Source organism: Cucurbita moschata, unplaced genomic scaffold (genome assembly GCF_002738365.1).
Source record: "Cucurbita moschata cultivar Rifu unplaced genomic scaffold, Cmos_1.0 Cmo_Scf00010, whole genome shotgun sequence".
Lineage (NCBI taxonomy): Eukaryota > Viridiplantae > Streptophyta > Magnoliopsida > Cucurbitales > Cucurbitaceae > Cucurbita > Cucurbita moschata.
In genome coordinates this window covers 4,478,028-4,496,769 of record NW_019268526.1, presented here as the reverse complement: position 1 = coordinate 4,496,769, position 18,742 = coordinate 4,478,028, and the positions used below count along the sequence as shown (strand labels likewise).

The 18,742-nt window shown below is 36.7% G+C and overlaps 4 protein-coding genes across 7 annotated transcripts; 1 reads left to right on the top strand and 3 right to left on the bottom strand.

The window, feature by feature from the left end:
* The first annotated feature begins 235 nt into the window (after positions 1-235).
* LOC111448972 (floral homeotic protein AGAMOUS-like) lies at positions 236-4,016 on the top strand. The gene is made up of 8 exons (XM_023088787.1): positions 236-470; positions 593-834; positions 2,612-2,696; positions 2,784-2,845; positions 2,918-3,017; positions 3,247-3,288; positions 3,376-3,417; positions 3,549-4,016. Exons 2-8 carry the CDS (start codon positions 653-655, stop codon positions 3,735-3,737), a joined length of 702 nt encoding a protein of 233 aa, XP_022944555.1. The 5' UTR covers positions 236-470; positions 593-652; the 3' UTR covers positions 3,738-4,016.
* Positions 4,017-5,198: 1,182 nt separating this feature from the next.
* LOC111448994 (probable galacturonosyltransferase 15) lies at positions 5,199-8,521 on the bottom strand. Its single transcript, XM_023088813.1, has 6 exons — positions 8,157-8,521; positions 8,044-8,090; positions 6,806-6,967; positions 6,146-6,730; positions 5,736-6,038; positions 5,199-5,655 (listed from the first exon to the last, which is right to left on the bottom strand). The coding sequence occupies exons 1-6, from the start codon at positions 8,383-8,385 to the stop codon at positions 5,371-5,373; spliced, it is 1,611 nt and encodes a 536-aa protein (XP_022944581.1). The 5' UTR covers positions 8,386-8,521; the 3' UTR covers positions 5,199-5,370.
* A 2,948-nt stretch (positions 8,522-11,469) lies between these two features.
* LOC111448372 (peroxisomal and mitochondrial division factor 2-like) lies at positions 11,470-13,596 on the bottom strand. The gene is made up of 2 exons (XM_023087931.1): positions 13,446-13,596; positions 11,470-12,815 (listed from the first exon to the last, which is right to left on the bottom strand). Exon 2 carries the CDS (start codon positions 12,805-12,807, stop codon positions 11,815-11,817), a length of 993 nt encoding a protein of 330 aa, XP_022943699.1. The 5' UTR covers positions 12,808-12,815; positions 13,446-13,596; the 3' UTR covers positions 11,470-11,814.
* A 409-nt stretch (positions 13,597-14,005) lies between these two features.
* LOC111448371 (mitogen-activated protein kinase 20-like) lies at positions 14,006-18,683 on the bottom strand. 4 transcript variants are annotated; one of them, XM_023087928.1, is made up of 10 exons: positions 18,076-18,683; positions 17,439-17,859; positions 17,172-17,299; positions 16,977-17,036; positions 16,595-16,744; positions 16,324-16,479; positions 15,994-16,205; positions 15,812-15,913; positions 14,879-15,048; positions 14,006-14,791 (listed from the first exon to the last, which is right to left on the bottom strand). In XM_023087928.1, the coding sequence occupies exons 1-10, from the start codon at positions 18,097-18,099 to the stop codon at positions 14,346-14,348; spliced, it is 1,869 nt and encodes a 622-aa protein (XP_022943696.1). In that variant the 5' UTR covers positions 18,100-18,683; the 3' UTR covers positions 14,006-14,345. The 4 variants fall into 4 exon arrangements, with proteins under 4 accessions (XP_022943696.1, XP_022943698.1, XP_022943695.1 ...); XM_023087930.1 differs by having other exon boundaries at positions 17,439-17,847; XM_023087927.1 differs by having other exon boundaries at positions 14,015-14,794.
* Between the last annotated feature and the right edge of the window lie 59 nt (positions 18,684-18,742).

Genomic DNA, 18,742 nt, shown 5'->3' with positions numbered 1-18,742 from the left:
CCCACCCTACCCAATAAGGCTGTTTTCTCATATACATACATGAGAGATATAGGGATTGTAAGTTTGTATGAGTAAACAGAAGGTCTAATTCCAACCAATTTGTGGGTCACTTTTGAGAGAACCTTTTATGGGGTACCCCTTCTTAACTTTTACCCATAACATGAAGAAATGGGAACCCTAACACACACACACACACTCTCTCTCTCTCTCTCTCTCCCTATAATTTTGTTTCCCCTAATTTCTCTAATTTGATCTTCCTTCTTAATAAAAGCTAAGTTGGATTAAGGGCTTGATTAACCCTCTTTAATTTCACACCAACAAAATGGCAATATGAACAATTTCAATCTACTTTTCTCCTTTAAATACTTTTCCAATAAACCAAACCCTACACCTTTTTCCACCATACCCTTCACCAAAATCTGATCCCCCTTTTCTCTTGGTGTTCTTCCCTCAAAGTTGAGCTCACCCAGGTTTGTTTTCTTCAAAATCTTGAAACCCCATCTTCAAAGTTTGAATCTTTAGGTGATTTTGTGGCAGATCTAGTGACCAAAACCAAAACCCATGTCTTATTTTTGTGTGTTCTTTGGTTCAGATTTCAGCCACGGAGTTCCCAAGCCAAGCTGGAGAAGGATCTGCCTCTTCCCACAAAAAAATGGGAAGAGGTAAGATTGAAATTAAACGAATTGAAAATACCACAAATCGTCAAGTCACCTTTTGCAAGAGAAGAAATGGTTTGCTTAAAAAAGCCTACGAGTTGTCTGTTCTTTGTGATGCTGAAGTTGCCCTCATCGTCTTCTCCACTCGTGGCCGTCTCTATGAATATGCCAATAACAGGTTTCACAACTTCAAATTCTTCCTTCAAACACCAAAAAAATTAATCATTTCCATCTGAGCTGCACAGATCTATGGTTAAAGCTTAGGGTTTAACCTTAATTTTTTTTTTTTTTGAGGAAATTAATGAATCCATGTTTTTAGGGTTTTTGTTGCCTAAAAATGTCATCCATCTATAATCCGTCACCCTAAGCTGTCTGTCCCAGATGATGGTGTCATCGCCCTCATTATTTCCATTTTTTCACCCTTTTTTCATTACTTTTAATGTTCTTGCTCAACTTTGCTTGGAAAAATCTGATTTTTTTCAAATGGGTTTGTTAGATAGCGTTTGATTTTATCTGGGTTTTTGTTTTTCTTCTTAATTTGTTTTTCTAAGCTTTCAATTTATTATTTTAGTCTCCGATCTTAAGAGAATTGCTACAATTCAATTTATTATCTCGTTACTTTTTTCTTGATAATCAACTCAATTTTTCTTTTTATATGATATTTGTTTTGAATTTTTAGGGTTTAATACAAAACATAATTAATTTCTTATTTAGAGTATAAATTAATGAATTTCCCACACAAATGATCAAATTATGACCAAAAATTTTAAAAATTAAAAAAAAAAAATGAGAATGGATGAATAGTAATTAGAATAATTAAAAAGATGGAAAATAGTATTTTTTGTGAGTTGTACAATAATTAAATGAATAATATTAATACCATTTTCTTGCAATGTGGAAGGACCATTCTGCCCTCTCAAACTTTAATTTGTAGCATAGAAATAGAAAAAGTTGGTAAATAGCTTCCTCGTCTTTATATTTTCATATTTCATGCCTTTCAATCTCTCTCTCTCTCTCTCGCTATACCAATTTAGCTTCAGTCAACTCACTACTGATATTCATATTAATCAAATCCGACAAGAAATTATTGTATTTTCATTATTATTATTATTATTATTTTGGGGAAATTTGAAAAATCCCATTTGAAATATTATTGATTTTAGGTTTGGGAGAGTGGAAGGGAAAGTGTGTGTAATTCATTTTCTTTTGCAATCCAAGAGAGAATCATTCTATTTCTATGAAACTTCGATCCTCTCCCCCTTATCACTAATTTAGACCCTTTTTTCCCTCTCCTTTTAATCATTTTCAAACCCATCAGACCCATTTATGATGCCTCTCATTGATGCAAACAAATAGCTTAAAATCCTTTTTTTTATTTTGTTAGATCTCACCTCGGTGGTAGAATTTATCTCGCATTTTAAAATTGTGAGGCTTACGTCAATACAGAACGGGCTAAAATGTACAATATCTACTAACAGTGAGATTCGGCTGTTACACATATTAAGCTTGAAGTTTACGGTTTACGAGTTTCTAGGAAGCTTAAATGTAAGAAAATCGTGTTTTAGGGCATAGATTTGTCCGAGAATTGAAGTGATTGAAGTAGAAATTAGGGTTTTGAACGTGGAGGATTTAGAATTTAGGGTTTCGAGGGAAAATGGAGATTAGGGATTAGGGTAATAGAAAAATGAAAAGAAATATAAAATAATGTGGGATGTTTGTTCACACTGCAATCATGGTCGAGGAAATTAAGGTATCACATGCCACCACCCATGTTCTTGGAATCCCTCGTGTCGGTTTTATTAGGTGTGATTCTCTTTCTTTTATCTGTATATAATATTATATAATATTAAAGTATTTATATAATTATATTTAACATAATGTTTTTAGTTTATTATTAAATATGTGGGTAATATATTTGTGAATGAACGGTTAAAAATTGAGTACAATTTTTACAGTGTTAGAGGAACCATTGAAAGGTACAAGAAAGCATTTGCTGACTCTTCCAATTCTGGATTATCAGTGGCAGAAGCTAATGTACAGGTAATTACATGTTTTTTTTTTTTTTTTTAAGGAACAAAAAAGTTAAAAACACAGATGAACAATTAAATATGAATTTTTTTTTTACAGTTTTACCAGCAAGAAGCATCGAAGCTGAAGAGACAGATCCGGGAGATTCAAAACTCGAACAGGTTCGGTTCCGAAAAACACAAAAAAAAAGTAACTTTTGTATGAATTTACAGTGTTAATTTCATCTTGCTCAGGCATATTCTTGGTGAAGCACTCAGCTCATTGTCTTTAAAGGACCTGAAAAGCTTGGAGGGCAGATTGGAGAGAGGAATCAGCAAAGTTAGGGCTAAAAAGGTCTCCCCTTTTACTCGATCTCTTCGACGTATTGATATAATTAGATTAAATTCATTACAATCGAGCGTAAGGAAGTCTTTGTGTTCGAATCCCGTAATGTTGTTTTTGCTACGACCCATGTTCTAACTTTCCACGTTTCGTGTTAAAATTGTATATATTTATGCGTTTTAGTTCAATAGTGATTTAAAATCTATTCGAGTTCAAAATTGACCGTTTTGATTGTGTGTAGAACGAAACCTTGTGTGCAGAGATGGAATTCATGCAAAAAAGGGTACGTATATAACACACAATATATACGAGACTATTTGGAATGATTGTTCAGATACTTAAAAAAAACGTTGACTTTTTCTCGGTGTAGGAAATGGAGCTTCAGAATCACAACAACTATCTGCGAGCACAGGTCAAATTCTTCACCTTTTCTCCTCGATAACACAAATCCCTCGAAAAGAAAATACTCAATTTATTTCGATTATGTTGATACGTAACATTATTTATAACATCATTCACGTAAATTTAGTTCGGTTTTAATAGATTGCTGAACACGAAAGAATACCACAACAGCAACAACAGCAACAAACGAACATGATGCAAAGGGGAACATATGAGACAGTGGGAGGAGGGCAGTACGAGGAGAACAGAAGCTATGGCGGCGTGGGGCTTATGGATTCGGACACCCATTACGCCCATCAAGACCATCTCACTGCCCTTCAGCTCGTTTAAGCTCGTTTAAGTGTATAACTCTCCAAACCAAACCAAACCAAAAAAAAAACAAAAACAAAAACAAAAATCTTGTTGTTATTATTGTTATTATTATTATTCTGAATCTGCAACCAACCAACCACCGAGGATGTCAAATAATAACTGCCTTTTGAAGCTCTCTGCTTCTGGCTGAGATAATCTCATGGTATTTATTTTTGTGTAGTGTTCTTATGCTTCATGCTACAATCAAAACCCTCAACATAGACTCCTTTATATATATATTATAAAACTTTTTTTGTATTTGTGATATTTATTCGTTTCGGGTTATGATTTGTTGGTGTCGTTGTAGGGATATGATGGGGTTCGAATTTGTAATATGCTCGACCCAAATTATGAATTTAGTGATGTATTGTGAAATATTGTAATGACTCGTGCCCAGAATTTAAATTAGAATTTGGAATTTGGATTCAGCACGAATGACCTCGAGATTCCTCTTAAATCTTCTGCGACACGGCCGTGTTACTTTTAGGAAGTCGCCTAACATAGAATTGATTAAGTAAAGCATGCTTAATCATCAAATCCTTATGATTGAGTCACTGAAACGGAATGTAGATCTTGTTTGTATAGGTAGTAATTTTCATTTCCTTTAAGCTTTTCTTAGTTATCACATCCATACGACTCCTCGATTCATAGAGGTAGTTAGAGCAATCAAGATATTCATAATATAAGAGACATGAGACTATACTATATAAGCATCCAAGTTATTTTGATATTTTCTAAATGTAACACTAAAGTTTAGAATATGGTTTTATTTTATTCCTTTGTTATCTTCAACGTCATTTATAGAATGGTGATGTGACATCAGGATTATTCTATTTAATGTCGGTTTTATCCTAATAAATCACTGTTCAACTAGAAAAGATTGTAATTGTAACGGTTTAAAATTAAGGTATTACGACAACTTTTGATTAACCCATTTAGATTTTAAGATTAAATTGCTTATAAGAATTCAATGCACCTGAATTCTCGATTAATCTTACGAGAAAACCACACGATCCTACGACATATGAGTTGTCTAATCAAACTTTGGTGCATACAGTAATTCAAAATCTTACTCAACACCATCCCCCCACTTTCTCTCTTCCAAAAGAACACCATGAACGGTGGGTCCTTTTCACTTTGCCAATACCCAAAAAGCTCTCATTCCAATAGGTCTTCAACACTCCAACCAAACAACAATAACAACAAAATTTGTAAGGTTGTTTCCCAATTACTTATAGTGCGCAATTAGATGCCTTTCACATCAAAACACGAAGAACAAACAAGAACAAGATCCGATCGAAATGATTTTCTCTTTCTAAGTACTTAAAAAAGAAAAAATCGTTCTAAATCGACTCGATATTATGTAGAGTTTCATTAAGATATCTAATCTTGTATGTTTGTCATTGAATAACCTTATCTTAATCTTTCGCTCATACGAAGTCAAAAAATAATATACAACATATATCCTCTAAAACTCTGAATCTATTGCTATCATATTTTTGTCGAGATTAATCCGAAGAGGCTGAAGGCGGGCTAAGCCTTCTTCCCTCTTATCTCAGACCACATAAATGAATAGTTTTAGTTCTAAACTAGGGCAACTTCCTTCTCCTCACTACATTATTCTGCATCTTCTAATAAACTTATTTGAGAAATTTACATGTTTATGCCATATGTTTCGTACCTCTGGTGACCCGATCTCGAGCCACGGCTTGGCTGGACCGCTGAAATGAACGACTGCAGCGTCTTGGAGGATCTCCTTGCTTATTATCTTTAAGGGTCTTTCACCTAATCCAGCCACATGCCATGATGAATCAATGGGATACATATGATCCTCAAAAGCCATCAAGGATGGAGCCAGTTCCCCTGGAAGCCACAATGACAATCCAGAGTTGAGATTCTGTAAAATAATAGCAGTGTTTGTCAAGGGTGAGCTGTAATTATTCTATTTCATTTGGCATTACAAGAATGGGAACTAACATGTTTGAGCCACTGGTGATATTTGGATGTGATGTTCATCTTTCTCCACCCTTCGAGATCGAAAATGTTCATGCCGTGGAGCCACGCACAGCGGTCGGGATCGAAGTTTGATGATATCAAAGGATGGGAGAAGTTCAGGTAGTGGCTGTATGTTCTTCCTGGACAACAACCATCGCCACAGGGAGAATCAAGGACAGCGCCAACAACATTGCCACCAAGGTCCATGTCCCATAAAGAGGACATATCATGTTGCACGACAATGTCATCGTCCAAGAACACGACCTTCTTCAGATCTGGAAACAGCTGAATGAGACACATTTGTAGCTTTAAATCAAGGGGTGAACAAATCATATGCACACAAAGTTCAGTAATAGGTCGTGCCTATTTGGAATGACTATCTAAGTGCTTACCTCGGGAAGATAAATGCGGAGGTGATTCAAGAGGGAGACACTGGTGGGGGTAAGAACATCTAATTGTGTTTGATCTTCCCCATCAAACCCGAAGTTAGCTTCTTTGAAATCATTATAGTAACGCTTCCAGATCGAGCGATGAATCTCGAACATATCGTGAACTCTGCTGTTGACATCCTCGGACCAGTCGAATTGGTGCAGTCCCTTAACTTCAACCACCACAGAATCATGAACTGAATTGGTTGCAAACCAGGCGTGCATTGGGGTGTATGTTTTCTTGTCAGTGACAATGTGAAAGACCAGCTTTTGAGGGTCGGCCGAGTTCCGAACGGTGGACGAGACAACAACAGAAGCGGCGAGGATGTTATCGGTCAAGAGAACGACGTGACGAAAGAAAGGGTCGGTAAGGCGAGAAACATATTCAGGCTGTGGCAAACGAGCTCGAGCTTTGGCGTTAACAGCGTACTCTTCGGCTAGTTTGAGAGAGAGACAATGAAGGCCCTTTGGAATGCCATGTGAAGCTAAATGCCAATACACAGATTCACGTTTTCTGGCAGATTTGAGCTTTTGTTCCATAGCTTGAAGCTGCCATGGAAGATGTGAATAAGAAAATGAAGGGCCTGTGTTTGACTAAAGGGAACAGAATGATATGAGGATTACCATAGCTTTAGTCTTGAATGCGAAGGCCCTCATGTCCTGTGGTTTAGAAATCATGTCTTTGACAAGCTCGTTGAAGGATCCCACTCCATCTCCATCGCCACTCCCCACAGACCCACTTTCCTTTGAATCCACCATTAATCTTAAGAATTCCTCGCTCAGTCTCTGTCATTCGTAATCGCAGCAAGAACAAAACCAAAATACAGAGTTGGTACCAAGTCCGAAAGGAAAAGGGGCTTAGCTTGAACGGTTACAAATGATATCAAAACCAAACACCAAGCAATATACAGCAAGGAGGCTAGGCCCCAAAGGGAATGGACATGAAGCAGTGTACTAGAAATGACGCATTGGAGAGTCCCACATCGATTGCCAGTAAGGCCGCTGGGCCCTAAAGGGAATGGATTATGAGAACGAAACATTCTTTATAAGGGAGTGAACTTCTCCAAATCGTGAAGCTAATAACTATACATAACAGGCCAAAATAAATAATATCTATTAGCAGCTTGGACGGTCACGTCTACGACCCATTCGGTAAACATAATCATTTTCTCCGTTGTGAAGGGATAATTTTTCTTGAACACTGATTGAGGCATCACAATCAAAGCGACGTGGGGTTGAAAGATATTGAAATAGAAGACAATATTATTTATTTTTCCAAGCTCAAGTGGACCAAAATCAAATGATTGCTAGGTAGTAGCCACATATCCCAAAAGCTGCCTACTGCTTAATGGAACAACAATTCATTTCCATTTTTCTAATCACAAAAAAAAAAAAAAATGAAATTGAGTAAATTGAAAGCAATTTACTATTAATCAGTACTATTTCTACGTTTGGATCGATTGATCTTAATAAAAATGGCTAGTCGACAACATTTACAACCATACAACAACGATGTTTAAACTCAATATGCAATATTGGGGGAATTTTCGAGTAAAAAAATTTTTTTTTTAAAATGTATACAATTATAACAAAATCGAATTTAATATAGTAGTTTAAGATTAAAATGGTTATCTAAAATTATTTAAATAAAAAAAAAAAAAAAAAGAATTGCCATATGTAGAAGATGCATTCAAGTTCATGGTACTATAAATGCATTTGTCAGTTTATAGGAAAGAGTATGAAGACTGGAGAAACGTAAAATGTGGAAATCAAAAAAATAATAATAATAAAAAAAAAAAGAAGCGGAGTGTGAGCTTAGGGGTATATTCGAAATTAAGATGGAAAAGAGGGAGAGAACTAACCGAAGATGCGTCGTCATTTCCGCTGAAAAGCGTCCATCCAGAGCAGTCTGCAAAAGGATAAACAGTTAAGGGATAAAGTAGTAATTTAATCGGAGGAAGGGGGGGGAAGTTACCGATGGAGGAGGAACACGCGGCGGCGGATTCGAGGACGAAAAAGGCGATCCGAAGGAAACAGAACGGGAGAACAATTGCGAGAGTGAGGAGGAGAGGCAAGATTGAGCGAGTGTAGATTCTACGATTAGGCGCTGTGGACGGCGGAGGAGGCGGCGTCGGCGGCTTGAGAGCGGCGGAGTTGGAAATCGTGAGCTTCTTAATGCCGGTGGTGGAGATATAGAAGTTCATCGTGGTGGGGAATCCATTCAAGGCGAGAAGAAGATGGAAGTGGAGCAACGACTCAGGCCTTTTTTTTTAGAGCGACTCACGGGTTCGCACTCTGCCGAACTCACCAGCTATGCCCAACTGCCCTTTTATGTCTTTTTTTTTTTTTTTTTTTTTTTTTTTTTTTAATATTTTATTTTATTTTATTTATTTATTTATGAGTACTGTACACGTTATGCTTTTGGGAAATATAAAAGGAATAATTTTAAATCTCAAAATACCCTAAATCCCAATAATTTGTTTTTTTTAAATCTAATTTATAAATATTTTTAATAATTTAACCTTGGTAAAAGTATCAAGGAAAAAGAATGGAGTCCAGAAATAAGGAGAACTTTGAAATATTACCCTTGTTTTTAACTATTATTTACGGATCTGCCATTGGGTGTCCATTTGCCACCGACACACTGTGTTTCTCTCTCCTTTAGCCACTCCATTACGCTTGCCTATAACGCCGGAGCCAAAGGATTCCTTGTTTGATTATTTCAATTTTTCAATTAATACCAAAAATAAATAATATAATTTAGGTACAAAATTCAATTTCTTCCCCTCATAAATAAATTATTTCTAAATTTTAAATAAAGGTTACCATCTAAACTTCAAATAAAAAATATTATATTCATATATTACAAAATCGATAAAAAAAAAAAAAAGTCTATATTTTTAATTTTTTTTAGTATAAGGTAAAAAGATTTGAACTTATGAAATATTATATTTATAGCTGTGTTTTAAGTAAGATTTATACTAAATTAAGAAGAAAATAAATGAATTTAAAGTAGTGATACAACTGAAACGTCCTAGCTTAGGTATATATATTTTTTTCCAAATCGTTGCATGCTACAATCTTATTTGATTTTGAATTAAAAAATATGTCAAATATGATTAGACAAATGATTAAACTATTTTATATAAATACACCGTGACAAATTTGAAACCCTAATCATAAGAATCAATACAAGGAAATCTTAGGTTTATTTTCCATTATTAATTTTTTTTTAATGAAAATTTTAGTTTTAGAAATGGATTAAAAAAATGAGTAATTTTAAAGTTTATTACCAAATTAAAATGAGTGTTACATTTATATATTTATATTTGGTTTGCAAAAAGAAAATAGAAATGGGGGATTAAAAATATAAACAAACTTGTTTTAAAAAAAAGTGTTTGGAAGTTGGTTTAATGAGGAGGTCCATTTAATTACTTTGTTTTTATTAATTAAAAAAAATTGATTAGTTTCTTAATTTATAAGTCAAAAGAATGGCATTGATCGATATACATGGAAATGGGAGCAGCCGTTGCTATCATGCATGCAAATTTTTACTACGAATCTTTTATAAATACGACTTTTTTTTTTTTTTTTTTTTGGTCATTTTCAAATTTCTTCGTCCCTATCTTTTAATTGTTGTTTATATTTAATTAATCTTATTTGACTTTTTTATTTTCAAATATTTATAATTTTTTTTTTCATGTGATGGGTCATAGATTAATATTGAAGAAGCATTCTTATTTATATTGCATGGAATATAAAATTTTTATTTTTGTAAATTAATAGAAGATTTGTAATTTTGGTAAAAAAGATATTTAAGGTGAATGAAAGAAACAGTAAAAAGGAGGGGGTAAAATTAGTCCTAAAATCACGGAAGGGGGAGGTTGTGGGACATTGAGATGGTGTCGGTGAGATTTAATTGGTAAGAAAGTAAGTTAAAGAATTTAATAAATAAAATATTTATTTATTTATTCTGTTTTAAACGACACCAATTGCCGTGTCGGGTTCCCACCACAATATAGCGTAATTTAAGGTTAACATGGAATGCCGTTGCTGCTGCTTGCCCTAGATTTCATAAATGCCCAATTAATGGAGACCACGTGGACATTCATTAGATTTGGGGTTTGGGGATTACGTGGCTACTGAATCCACAACTTTTTCTTCATTTCAACGTGTACTTCTTCCTTTTTTTTTAAGAGAGTTGAGGTACATAGTAGTGCCTTCTCTTGAAAGGTCTCCAAAACCATCGATCCTTGTGTTTGAAAGCGCCCGGAGCAAGTTGAGATTTTATGAGATTCCATATCGATTAGAGAAGATAACAAACCATTCTTTATAAAGTTGTGGAAACTTCTTCCTAACATATGTGTTTTAAAAACCTCGAGGAAAAGCTCGAAAAGAAAAGCCCGAAGAGGACAATATCGAGGGGTGTGCCAACAAGGACGCTGTGCCCCAAAAAGGGTGAATTGTGAGATCTCACATCGATTGGAGAGAGGAACAAGTGTCAGCGAGAACGCTGGCTCCAAAGAGTGTGGATTGTGATATCCCACATCAATTGGAGAGGAGAACGAGGGCTAGCAAGAACACTAGCCCCAACAGGGGTGGATTGTGAGATCCCACATCAATTGGAGAGGAGAACGAGTGCTAGCGAGGTCGCTGGGTCTCGAGTAAGAGGTGGATTGTGAGATCCCATGTCAGTTGAAAAAGTGAGCAAAGCATTCTAATGAAAGTGTGGAAACTTCTCCCTAGTAAACGTGTTTTAAAACCGTGATAACAGACCAAAAAGGACAATATATACTAGTGGGAAAGCTTGGACGGCCTAAATCAACAAGGGTGGTCGGTGGGCTACTTCTTCTAGAAGATGGAGGATTGTTGTATCCACCACCACCAAACATAGGCTTCAACGGTGCCGGGTTTGGTGTGGGATAATGTGGTGGTGTTCCTCCATAGCCGTGTGATGGTGGTATAGGGCTGCCATATGAACCTGCAATGCAATGTTGTAAGCCTACTAGTCACTACTATGACAATCTAGGCTGATACTTCAAAGAATGTGAAACCTGTTGGGAGAGTAATAGCTTTTCAGGTCAGGAATGAATGGGTATGGAGAATAAAGGGATGACCAGGCTGTGAGAAAGAAGCCCAGCAACCAAAGTGAGAAGGAGAGCGAGCAGAGCAGAAGCTTGCTTGCTTCTCATGGTTTCATCTGCTGCTGTTGCTGTGTTTATTGGTGCATTTATAACATAATCAATTGAGAGGGTGGAGGCAGTGGAGACTCAAAAAGGGGCACTTCAAAATTTGCCAAATTTTGGCATATCATGCAAGAATGCATTGAAAACAACTCAGAAATGCAAGAAACCAAGCTAAAAAAAACAAGTATAGCTCAAAGACTTGTCTGGTTAATCATCTATAACAGTGGGATTGAACTAAATTGGTTAACTAACAAGATTTGGCTTCAGAAGAACATTTGAAGCAAAAATTTAGCGCCAACCAGTACTTATTGGCTTGGAAAAAACCACCAAATAAACAAACATATCTAACAAAACTGAAGCAGATATGCAGTTCATGAACCTTACCCTTTTGGCTATATTCTGAGTTAAGCCTCCACCCTCAACTATCTGCCTTTGTAGCATCACGATTTATCTTTGCCTTCCATACAAAGCAAAGGCTAGTGCAGCTATGGCAGCAACGACTCCAGTCGAACCTGCAATTACAGGCCAGTTCGAGTTCAACTCCTTCTCCGCGCCTTCGAAAGCCGACTTGAGTTCCTCTGCAGTTCCATTCAAAGCATTCAATGCTTTCTCCTTTAATCCACCAATGACTTTGTGTGCTTCCTCTACTTCCTTCTGCAACTGAGCCATATTCAACTCAATCGTTTTCGTTTTCGCTTCTGACTCTTTCAACAACTTTTCGACGTTAAGTTTCTCCTTGATCCAATTATCTAACTCCAGCTCGTTCTTCGTTATCATCGATTCCAAATCCTTAACAACTGTCTTAAGACTGGTGATTTCCCTCTCCCTCGCCTCGACTTTGTCTCTCATTTCCTCCTCCACTCGAACTTTTTTACTCTTCTCCTCTATCTCCTTGACCTCCAACACCCCAACTTTCCTCTCCAATTCTCTGACTTTCTTTTCACTCTCCACCTTTGTTTTCTTCAGGGCTTCCAACTGTTCCTCCATAGCTTCAACCTTCTCTCCCTTTTCCCCCAAATTTTTCCTCAACTCGACGACTTCAGTATTTGCCTCTTCGGCTCCATTCATTGCAGATATCAAATCATGCTGTAGCCTAGCGACCTCAGTCTCAAGCTCCAATGCTCTCGCTGCAACTGATTCTAACACCTTATTTCCCTCTTCAGAACGTTCAAGTTGTTTCTCCATTTCATTCAGTTGTTCTTTCAGCGACCCCTCTTCACTCTTCAATCCTTCAATCTCCACTGAAACTTTTTTAACCTTATCTTTGAATTCTTCATTTTCGTCAACCAATTTTTTCTTTTCACGCTCCAAAACCTCAATTCTCTGGTTCAGCTCCGCGACCTTTGCATCGTTCTCCCGCTGATCAAAATCATAAAAATCCTCCGTGGTCGGATCGTCCCCCGACGCCCCGCCATCGACAATGTTAATCTCGTTCTCCATTAATATTTCTACGTTCACATCCCAAATCAGAACGTTAACAAAGAACACAATTCCTAAAAAAAGAAAAGGATCCCCATCTATATCCAGATTATTCAAAAGAAATGAAGTTCTAACAACTATCGAGACAAAAAAAAAAAAAAAAAAAAAAAAAAAAAAAAAAAAAAAAAAAAAAAAAAAAAAAAAAAAAAAAAAAAAAAAAAAAAAAAAAAAAAAAAAAAAAAAAAAAAAAAAAAAAAAAAAAAAAAAAAAAAAAAAAAAAAAAAAAAAAAAAAAAAAAAAAAAAAAAAAAAAAAAAAAAAAAAAAAAAAAAAAAAAAAAAAAAAAAAAAAAAAAAAAAAAAAAAAAAAAAAAAAAAAAAAAAAAAAAAAAAAAAAAAAAAAAAAAAAAAAAAAAAAAAAAAAAAAAAAAAAAAAAAAAAAAAAAAAAACACTATACTTGCACACCAAGCAAGAGGAATAACAAATTAGATGAAGAGAAAACAAACCGGAAAAAATTAGGAGAAAGAATCAAGCGAGAAACTGGCGATTAAATTAGAAAACAGAGAGATTCGGCGGTAAGAAAGATGGAAAAAATACTGGAAATGACATTCTACAAAACCTGTTTCGTAAGAGAATTAAAAAAAAAACGAAGGATCAAACCTTTGATTTCTCTGGTTCAACAACCTGCAGAATTCGAATTAGGGTTGCGGATTTTTCCAGCGACAGTCTGAAGCTTTTCTTTCCCAACTCTCTCGGAGGAAAAAGAAAGAAAGTGTAGAAAGGGAAATTGGAGGGAGGGCGAGCAAATATGATCTCCGATAATGGACGGCTGAGATTCGTCGAAGGAAAAGCGCAGAGGTAGTGCGAGGCACGTGCGAACAGGCATGAGGGACCCGAACAGCTTTTGGTCATGGATTGGGCAAAATACAAAAAAAAAAAAAAGAATCTTTACTTGGGCTCATGAACACGGCCCAATTACATTGATGAGCCGAGCTGTTTATTTGCCCGGCCCATATCAGAATGGATCGAACACAGACCTGCGGATTGAAGAGGAGAAGCATTTCGTAGAAGGGACAAAAATCTCTCCCTAGACACGTTGACACGTTTTTTACAGTAATGAGCCAAAACAGATACAAACACAGTTCAAGACAGATACAAACACAGTTCAAGAGCAATAGGCTAAGAATGCTAAGAATGAAACAGGACATGAATTCATAGAATCAGACATGAATGACAAATTTGTTTCTGTATTGGGGTTTATATAATAAGGTTTCACTTCCGGCTTTGAAGGGCCGAGGTATTATAGTATAGTTGTTTTTTGCATTTTCCTAATGTACAGTTTCTTATTACAAGCTAACTGTGCATTTAAATATAGCCTCATAAATCTAATTTCTTTAGAGCCCACTAACCTCTCTTCCATCTATTCTTACACACAAACCAGCCGAGCCGACGGCCACCCTCCTCTCCTCTCACTTCTTCTTCATATCATCAAATGCCTTTTTCTATCTGTACCAGGGAGTACTTGGAGGAGCATCTCTCACCGTGACCAACATTTACTTACTAGTACATCTTCGTCATGCTATACTGACCAGCAATCACCTTTCTGTGAGCGACCGATGTGGTGGTGGCCGTTGCTGCACCCAGACCACTGTATTGGGCCGCCTTGGCCTGCAGAAAGTTCGTGTCGATGGATATTTGGTCCTTGAGTTCGACCTTGTTCACTCCTGCTCGTGTCATGTAAAAAGGGTTCGAGTCGATGCTGATGGCTATATCTGATCCTAATTTGGAAGCCATGCCACACTGGGATGCTTGCTTAGTGGCTCTTAATGAAATATCCAGTTTTGTTTCTGCTGCAGATCTTTCTTGATTTCCAGCAATGGGTTTTTGGTAGTGATATGTAGGAGGAAGAATGGCTCCTCTGATCAACGTTCTTGGATCATATGGTTCCTTCACTACCCTCCCATTCTCATCTGCTATTACTGGTCCAACCACTCTTCCAGGCTTGGCTGCTGAAGTGAAACACGGTCGAGGAATTGGTAAATCTGATATTTGAATGGTCAAACATATAAAGATAAGAAAAGTTGCACAAGTACCAATCGGGATTTTCTGTGGTGCCTGCATGGTCCTTGATATATTTGTTAGCCGTCCTTCACTATCTCGGGAATTCTTTCGGTATGACTCTTCGGAGATCTTCACATCTTGAAGGGGTACATTATTTATTAGGTCCTTAGAATAGACCGGGTTCAAGTGTACAACTGTTGACCTGGTTATATCAGACATCCCATGTATCACATGATAATTGAATGATACAAAACAATAACGGAGTACTTAAAAGATCATCCATGTAAGATCCTATATCGTTTAGGGAGGAGAACGAATCATTCTTTATAAGGGTGTGGAAACCTCTCCCTAGCAAACGTGTTTTAAAACCGTGATACTGACGGTGATACGTAACAGGCCAAAACGGACAAAATATCTACTAGCAGTGGGCTTGGACTGTTACAAGGACGTTGGGCCCTGAAAAGAGGTTGATTGGAGGGTCCCACATCGATTGGAGCAGGTAACGATTGCCAGTGAGGATGAGTGCCAGGGGGTGGATGGTAAAATCTCACATCGGTTAGGAAGGAGAATAAAGCATACTTTATAAGGGTGTGGAAACCAATTTCTAGCGAACGTTTTAAAAACCTTGAGGGGAAGCATGAAAGGGAAAGCCCAAAGAGGATAATATCCGCTAGCAGTGGGCTTAGGCTATTACAAACCATGTACCACAAAAATCTGAGATGGCATGTGTTCAGGATGATAGTTGTTGAGATCCATCACTCACCCCGGTATGATGTTCATTTGGTATTTCGATTTTATGTTTGCTATAGGACACATGATCCATAGAAATGCACAGATTCTGAATTTGTCATACTAGCCAATGGATTAAGATTATTTCTAACAGCATCAAAGGTATTATACTTATTTTCTACTGACAAGGAAGCAAAAAGCACAAAATTCTCTTGAGATGAAAGAATCATATTTACCTTGGAAGGGATACATGCTTCCTGTCAAGAGGCATAACCGGCGCACTTTTACCACCATTTTCCTCCAGATGTGCAAACTGCTTTCTAAATTGGTCGACAGCACTGCACATATATGCACAATAAATAATAAGAAGAAATCTAGAGGATAAGATAATTATTATTATGATGATGATAATCACAACCTTGGATATAGAAAATTTGTCCTCTCAGTCCCATTCATGTAATCTTTTAGTAGCTGAGGGTGATATTCTAGTATCTCCCGGAAGATTAGCTCTTGAATGTCTTCTTTTGCGACCCTCCGCCTCTCAAATTCAAATTCCATCTTTGAGATTGGCTGGCAGGAAGGTTCCCTCTCAATTTTTGCCAATCCCTTGAAGTATGGATCAGCCAGTGCCTGACACGAAAGACCGAGGCAAACGTTTCAACTTTCCCCAATATAACCATACATAAAAAGCACTTTTCAAATAAGCATATTCAAAATAGAGTAAACATTTTATAGGAAAATGCAAGACCTCTTCAGCAGTCGGCCTATCTTTTGGATCGAAAGCAAGCAACCTTTCTAGAAGTCTCAGCGCTAAAGGATCTGCGTTCGGAAACTTTTGAGCAAACGGCACTGGCTGCTTTTTCCTCATAGTAGTTAAATACCTTCTAGCCTTGTCATTGCGTACCTACATTCATCAACAGAAGAACCTTGTTAACAACAGAACATTGCTAGATTCGTGAATGGATTCAAAACCAAGGAATCTTGTAGAGCATAATGTGGGAATTGAAGAATTTGCCTACCCTGGAGATTGTATCTAGTGGAGGAGTTCCAAGGAGATCTGTCATCAAATCAAGCTGGTGAACGACGTTTTTACCAGGAAAAAGTGGCTTCCCCATTAAAACTTCAGCAAATATGCAGCCAATGCTCCATATATCAATTGCAGGTGTATACTGTATACAAACAACAAGTAATGAGTTCACTCAGGAAAAAGAAGTCAATAGATTAAAGACCGAGAAACGAAGTCATCGGTAATAAAATTTGAACATATATCAAGAAAAGCATTGGATAGTGGTCTCACTTTTCACAAATCATTTGCAATATCTAGTATTCTATATACAGCACCTGAGCAAGTGACAGTCTCGTCTAGTAAGTAACTGAAAAGAAACTCTAGAAGAAGCATACCTTAGAGAAAAATGAACCACAGAGCTCGGGAGCCCGGTACCATCTAGTAGCAACATAATCCTACGTTATCATCAAGTACAAAATGCTTAAGGTTTTATCATTCAAACCAAGAACACAAGAAACACCATTAATTTCACACAAATGAGTATTGGCCAAACTAAATTCTTTCCAAAGCGTGGTAAATCTCTGACATACCGTCCAGAAAATTGTCGTTGGCGTGTCACTGAACGCAACTCTTGCCAATCCAAAATCACATATTTTAAGTTTACAATTTGAATTTGCTAATATATTCTTTGGTTTTAAATCTCGATGGTAGACATTAGCTGCAAAATGAAGCTTTGAGTCAGATGCGCCTAAAGAGGATGAAAGCAATTAGATTAAAGCTGTAAGATCAAAACAAGATAATAACAACACTGAGCCAGCCCACACAGTGAAGTACCAAAACAAATCAAAGCTCAGAACCTGTATGGATATATTTTAATGCACGAAGAAGTTGGTAAAGGAAAAACTGGTAATGTTCTCGAGTAAGATCATCATTAGCTTTAATAACTTGGTGAAGATCTGATTCCATCAGCTCAAAAACAACGTAGATATCTTTGAAATCCCTCCGTGAAGGTGGCAGCATAACATGTTTAATTTCAACAATATCAGGATGGCGAAGAAGTCTAAGCAGCTTAATCTCACGAAGAATTCTAACAGCATCAGATATATGCTCAAAAATATTGTGTATCTTCTTTATTGCAACCTTGTCGCCAGTGCGTGTGTCAATAGCAGAACACACAACCCCATAGCTTCCTTTACCGATTACTTCCTGAATTTTGTATCTACTGGCATCGCCATAATCAGAGAAAAACTCCATTTCGGTCGAATTCTGTTGCATAAACTGATTAGAGAAGAATACCCACAAGAAGGAAAAATTCAATTTCATCCCAAACTAAATCAGCTAAACAGATCGCATGTATAAAGATGAATAAATAAGCAACTAAAGTTCATGCTTCTGGCAGAATCTGGAAATCTTGCAAAAACCGAAAATCCAAGCCTTCTTGTAGCAAGAAACACAAAGGATTTCATTAATCAGGTATTCAAGAGAGAGATTCACCTTTTTGCCTTGATCTTGCTGCATTCTGGGCAAAATGGGGGGGAAAACTCCAGATTCTCAAGCAAGAACAGCTTCAAGAGTTCTTAAAAAAAAGTCACTAAAACCAAGCAGACTCCGATTGGTTCTCAAAAACTCAGCCACATTTGTGCAGCTATTGCCGGCATACCTACCGGATCACAAGCAGAGCAGCGCACTTTTTCCATCGCCCTTCCCCGATCCTCCATCAAACCAAAACCCAATAATCCCCTTCTATTTTTGCACAAAGAACACCAATGACAACTAAATTTCTATAAGTTCTATAACAGTCTACATAAAATAGTCAATATACAGATCTAGAAAAACAACAATTATATTCCAAATTCCACCGCCTCGTAAACCCAAACAAATCCAATTCCAAATTATAAAAAAGGAAAGACAACAAAACAAAACCCCTCAATCTCAATTTCCCTTTACAATTAGAGCCGCGGGATAAGTCGATATCCACCGACGAAATGGAAGCTCCAGGATCTGCACCGCACCGACAAAAAAATGGCGGAAAGAGAGAGAGAGAGAAAATCTAGAGAGAGAAAAGTCCAGAGAGGAAATGGGAGGAATATCCGGAGATATAGAGAGTAATAAATTTAGGAGTGATGCGGAGGCTGCTTTTTTTTTTTTTTTTTTTTTTTTT

What these genes read in the sequence shown, in the direction of transcription:
- LOC111448972 (XM_023088787.1), top strand. Translation starts at nt 653, where the DNA reads ATGGGAAGAGGTAAGATTGAAATTAAACGAATTGAAAATACCACAAAT. An exon ending in TATGAATATGCCAATAACAG is followed by an intron (nt 835 to 2,611) that starts GTTTCACAACTT and finishes CAATTTTTACAG; the next exon opens with TGTTAGAGGAACCATTGAAA. An exon ending in ACAACTATCTGCGAGCACAG is followed by an intron (nt 3,418 to 3,548) that starts GTCAAATTCTTC and finishes CGGTTTTAATAG; the next exon opens with ATTGCTGAACACGAAAGAAT.
- LOC111448372 (XM_023087931.1), bottom strand. Translation starts at nt 12,807, where the DNA reads ATGGAGAACGAGATTAACATTGTCGATGGCGGGGCGTCGGGGGACGAT.
- LOC111448371 (XM_023087927.1), bottom strand. Translation starts at nt 18,099, where the DNA reads ATGCAGCAAGATCAAGGCAAAAAG. An exon ending in GTGGTTCATTTTTCTCTAAG is followed by an intron (nt 16,745 to 16,976) that starts GTATGCTTCTTC and finishes GTTTGTATACAG; the next exon opens with TATACACCTGCAATTGATAT. An exon ending in ACAAATTTTCTATATCCAAG is followed by an intron (nt 15,914 to 15,993) that starts GTTGTGATTATC and finishes ATATATGTGCAG; the next exon opens with TGCTGTCGACCAATTTAGAA.
- LOC111448994 (XM_023088813.1), bottom strand. Translation starts at nt 8,385, where the DNA reads ATGAACTTCTATATCTCCACCACCGGCATTAAGAAGCTCACGATTTCC. An exon ending in GAAATGACGACGCATCTTCG is followed by an intron (nt 6,968 to 8,043) that starts GTTAGTTCTCTC and finishes TACGAATGACAG; the next exon opens with AGACTGAGCGAGGAATTCTT. An exon ending in TCCGCATTTATCTTCCCGAG is followed by an intron (nt 6,039 to 6,145) that starts GTAAGCACTTAG and finishes TGTCTCATTCAG; the next exon opens with CTGTTTCCAGATCTGAAGAA.